Below are 5,000 nucleotides of genomic sequence, written 5' to 3'. Positions count from 1 at the left end.
ATTATTATTATCACTGTAATTACCATTATCAATATCATTATTATTACAGTTGTTATTATTATTGTTGTTGTTATTATCATTATTATCGATAGGAATAGTAGTAGGTTTAGTAGTAGTAATAGTATCAACATTATTATTGTTATTATCATTATTATCATTATCATTATCATTATTATTATAATTATTATCATTACTATTACTATTATTATTTTTATTATTATTATTATCATTATTATCATTATTATCATTATTATTATTATTATTATTATTATTGTTATTATCATTATCATTATTTTTATTATTATTATTGTTATTATTATTATCATTACCATTATCATTATTATTATCACTATCAATATTATTGTTATCATTTTGATTATTACTGTTAGTATTATCATTATTATCATTCTTTTCGGTATCATTTTAATAATCATTATCATTGCTAGCCTTTTTATCCCTATGATCACCATCACCATCACGTAATTATCACCATCATTGTCATTCGTTTGTACACACCATGAATGAACCTTGACAATACCCCACCCGTCGTAACATATCACGACCTACGGCTTCGTTAGAACCCCTATCAGGAAATGAGCCAAAAACCTCCCACATTATTCTCGCGGAAGTCAATGTTGATGATTCCTGTTGCCTCCGCCTCTAAAAACTTATTCGGGTCGTAACTGGTGGTTCGATATCAACCGGCAGAACTTTGCTTTGTATTAGCATTATCCTCTTAGGTCATTTTCATTAGTGTTACTTTTAATATTATCGTAATGAGCAGTGTTCTTATTATTATATATATATATATATATTTTTTTTTTTTGGATACTACTACTATTAATGATGCTACTACTACTAAGACTATTACTACTACTGTTACTACTGCTACTATGATCATCATTATGGATGGTTGTTGTTGTCATACATATTGTTGTTGTTTTTATTATTATTCTCGTCATCAATATCATTATAACCTGATAATTTAGAAAAAAAAATAATAATAATAATAATGCTAATAATAATAATAATAATAATAATAATAATAATAATAATGATAATGAATAAAATATAATGATTATGATAAGGATAATAATGATTATAACAATACCTGTTAAATTACATCACAATATAATATAGTATAGTATTTCCATCACCGTTATTATTATCATCATCATAATCATTACTATTATTCTTATTTTTATTTTATCACTAGCATTATGCTTATTAATATAAATATTATCATTATTATCATTATCGTTATTATTATTACTATTGTTATTATTATTACTATTATTATTATTATTATTACTATTATTATTATTATTATTATTATTACTATTATTATTATTATTATTATTATTATTACCATCATTATTATTATTATTATTACCATCATTATTATTGTTATTATTATCATTATTATTATAATTATCATTATCATTACTGTCTTTGTTATCAATATTACTATTTATTATTATCAATATTACTATTTATTATTATCATTATTATTGTTGTTATTCTTATCATTATTAATATTAGCATTATCGTTATTATTACTGTTATTACTACCATATTTATTATTATTATTATCATTATTATCATTATTATTATTATTATCATTAGTGTTATTATTATTATTACTATAATTATTATCACCATTGCTACCATCACCATTATCTTTATTACTGTTAAAATTACTATTATTATCACCCTCATCATTATGATTATAATATCGTCATCTTCATCATTATCATCGTTATCACTATTATCATCATTATCATCAGTATTTTAAATACTACTTCAACTTCTACAAGTAGTAGTAGCACAACAATAATCATTGATGTAATCATTATTATTGTCATCATTATTAGCTTTATTATTATCATCGCTATTATAATTACTATTATCTTTTTTATTATCAGCTTCATTACTCTTTTCCATACTTTACTCATTATCATCATCATTACGATCATTCTTATTATCATCAACACATAATCATTCTTTGGATGATGAAAAAGAAATTCGTTACATACAAGAAATTGCTTTTTGACATAATATGAATCAGGTCTGGCGTTTGTTCAGTTAAAATCAAAGATGAAAGATCTGGTACGAAGAACACCCAGACTGTGCGGGTTCTGAAGAGGAAACACCCAGCTAGTTTGAAAGAACAAAACAAATGCTGACAGAAGACAAAGGTTGACAAAAATAAATAAATAAAAACAACAACAACAAAAAAAAACGGATTTAAGTGAAAGATGAGTAAATGACATTAAGAAGTAATGGGATTATTTTTCATCCTATACAAAGGCTCAACACCCCCATCCCCTTAAAAAAATAAAAAAAGTTTATTAGTCACGTACCCCTTGACCTTTTGCAGTAAGAAGCGTGATTCCCTTATGATTTGTACTATTATATCTATCAGAACCTTTAAAAGCAGATACTGAGTAATGTAGATTACTGAAATTAACAACCTTTTATAATATTATTCAGATAATATTATTAAAATAACAGTCGTTGAATTAATATAAAAAAATCTAAATATTAGGACTAGGTCAGTGCCCCCTGCAGTCCTTGCGCGGGCGAGTGAGAGGAAGACAAGGCAGATGGATGCAATCGAGACCTTGATACGTGCAAATGATAACTTTTTTATGCTTGTGGCAAGAAATATTGACATTTGGAGGTCAGAAGATTAAGAAGAATAATAGATACATTTCTAATACAACATAATCAAAGTAATAATAATGATAATAATAATAATAATAATGATAATAGTAATAATTATTATTATAATAGTATTAGTAATGGTAATAATAATAATAATAATAATAATATTAATAGTAATGATAATAAGGATAAAGATAATAATGATAATGATAATAACAATAACAATCCTACTACTACTATAACTACTACTAATACTACTAATAATAATATAATAATAATGATGATTATGTTGATGATAATAATAACAATAATATAGATAATGCTTATGATAATAGTAATAACATTAATAATGATATAATAATAATAATAAGAAGAAGAAGAAGAATTATAATAATAAATAATAATGTAGTACTACAATTAATAATAATAACAATATTATTGGTAATACTGACAGAAGTAATGACGGTAAAAAATATAATTATAATAATAACAATTATGAGGATAATGATAACAACAATAACAAAAATTATAACAATTGTAATCATCATTATAGTAAAATGATAGCAATAATAATGATAATAATAATGATAACAATAATAACAATAATAATAATAGTAATAATAATAATAACAGTAATAATAATAATAATAATAACAATAACAGTAATAATGATAATAATAACAATAGTAATTATAATAATAATTGTTATTATCATCATTATTGATATGATGTTATAACTGTGAAAGTAATTACTTATTCTTATCTTATTCTAATCATTGGTTTCATTATAGTTATCATCATCATCACGGTCAAACAACTTTTTTGTTGCGCACTGACTACAATCGATGTCAAATTTATATTAACGTCGTTTAATCATAATTATCAGCATCCTCAATATAATCATTGTAATTTTTATAATCATCACTATAATTCCTATTACCCTCTATCAATATCATTATCAGTACTAATGTCATTGAGGTAATCATTTGTATTATCTTGTAGTTGTCATAATATTGATAAGGTTGACGATAATAATACTAGTAATGATAACTATAACTGTAACAGTGATAAAGTCAATACTATTGGTGATGGTATTAATGAATATCACTGTTATTACCAAATTCATTAACTTTTTCATTATTTTGTTTTTGTTTTTTGTGTGTTACTGAAAACAATAGCAATAATGATGATATTAACAATTACAATGTATAACCTAATGCAACAGTAATTGTAATGATAAGAATAGCAAAAACAACGACAACAACAACAGATTAAACAAAAATAATAAGAGGAAGACAATCAACAGTGCGTTGTACTAATTAACAAAAAACAAAAACAAAAACTCAACCTAATTATCACCAACTGTATCCAACAACAAAACAAAACACAACAGACAAGACAGACAAGACACGTCTAGTGACATTTTCCTACCGCTGTTGTCGGCAAGGTTCAAGCGCGCGCCGTGGATCAGGAGCTGCTCGATCGTCGTCGCGCCCTCCACGGTGTCCGCCGCCCAGTGCAGAGGCGTCGATCCTGAAAGGGTACCAAGGCAATGATAAAGTGAGGCGATAGGGATGTCCTTATTTATTTACGTGTGTTTGTGTTTCTGTTGCGATTTTACATCTATTTGTGTTTGATTGTTCATTTGTGTTTGTCTTTTTAATATTTGATCTTCGTGTGTTTGGGTTTATTAATTTACCTATTTTCGTTTCGAGTGACAGTTCGTATATCTATATATATGTATGCGTCTGCTCATTTAATTGTACGTCAGTGTTTGTTTATAGAGATGCCACGCAGGTTAAGTGCCGGCAAAGTGATGTGACACCCATCTCTTTCATTGGTTTGTGTGTATTTGTATGCTTAACCATTTTTTGCGTGTGTTTATGTATCTAAATGTTTATTAGTACATGTTTGTGTGTTTATTGGTCTATTTCAGTGTGGTTGTTTGTATATCAGTGCCTTTAAGTACTGAATTATTCTTGCATATAGATATACAGATGCATATCTATGTGTGAATGAATGAAACGTGTTGTATTGTTATTTCTCGCTTTCTCAGCATCATTTGTTCGAGTACATGTAACAGTTTCTTAAAGTACAGGTATCTCCTTTTTTTACCACTAAGAATTTCTCTAATTTCTAAAATAATTAATAGTTAGGATGATAAGAAAAATTATGGAAACAAAAATAACAATGACACTGTTACTACTACTGTTGCTACAGCTATTACTAGTACTACTACTACTATTACAACTACTACAACTACTACTGCTACTACTACTACTACTAATAATAATGATAATAATAACAATAATAATAATAACGATCATACTAAT

General features: G+C 25.6%; 1 protein-coding gene across 1 annotated transcript in view; it reads right to left on the bottom strand.

Moving 5' to 3' along the window:
- The window catches only part of LOC125040700 (cysteine-rich motor neuron 1 protein-like), a 40,893-nt gene that overhangs the window by 23,305 nt on the left and 12,588 nt on the right, over positions 1-5,000 (bottom strand). Inside the window, exon 6 of the mRNA XM_047635395.1 lies at positions 4,099-4,200. Within this exon, the coding sequence (XP_047491351.1) occupies positions 4,099-4,200 (102 nt within the window). The remainder of the gene's footprint in view (positions 1-4,098; positions 4,201-5,000) is intronic.

Source organism: Penaeus chinensis, chromosome 29 (assembly GCF_019202785.1).
Source record: "Penaeus chinensis breed Huanghai No. 1 chromosome 29, ASM1920278v2, whole genome shotgun sequence".
In the NCBI taxonomy this organism is placed as follows: Eukaryota; Metazoa; Arthropoda; class Malacostraca; order Decapoda; family Penaeidae; genus Penaeus; species Penaeus chinensis.
The sequence above is the reverse complement of the archived record's forward strand: the minus strand, read 5'-3'. Positions and strand labels throughout refer to the sequence as shown.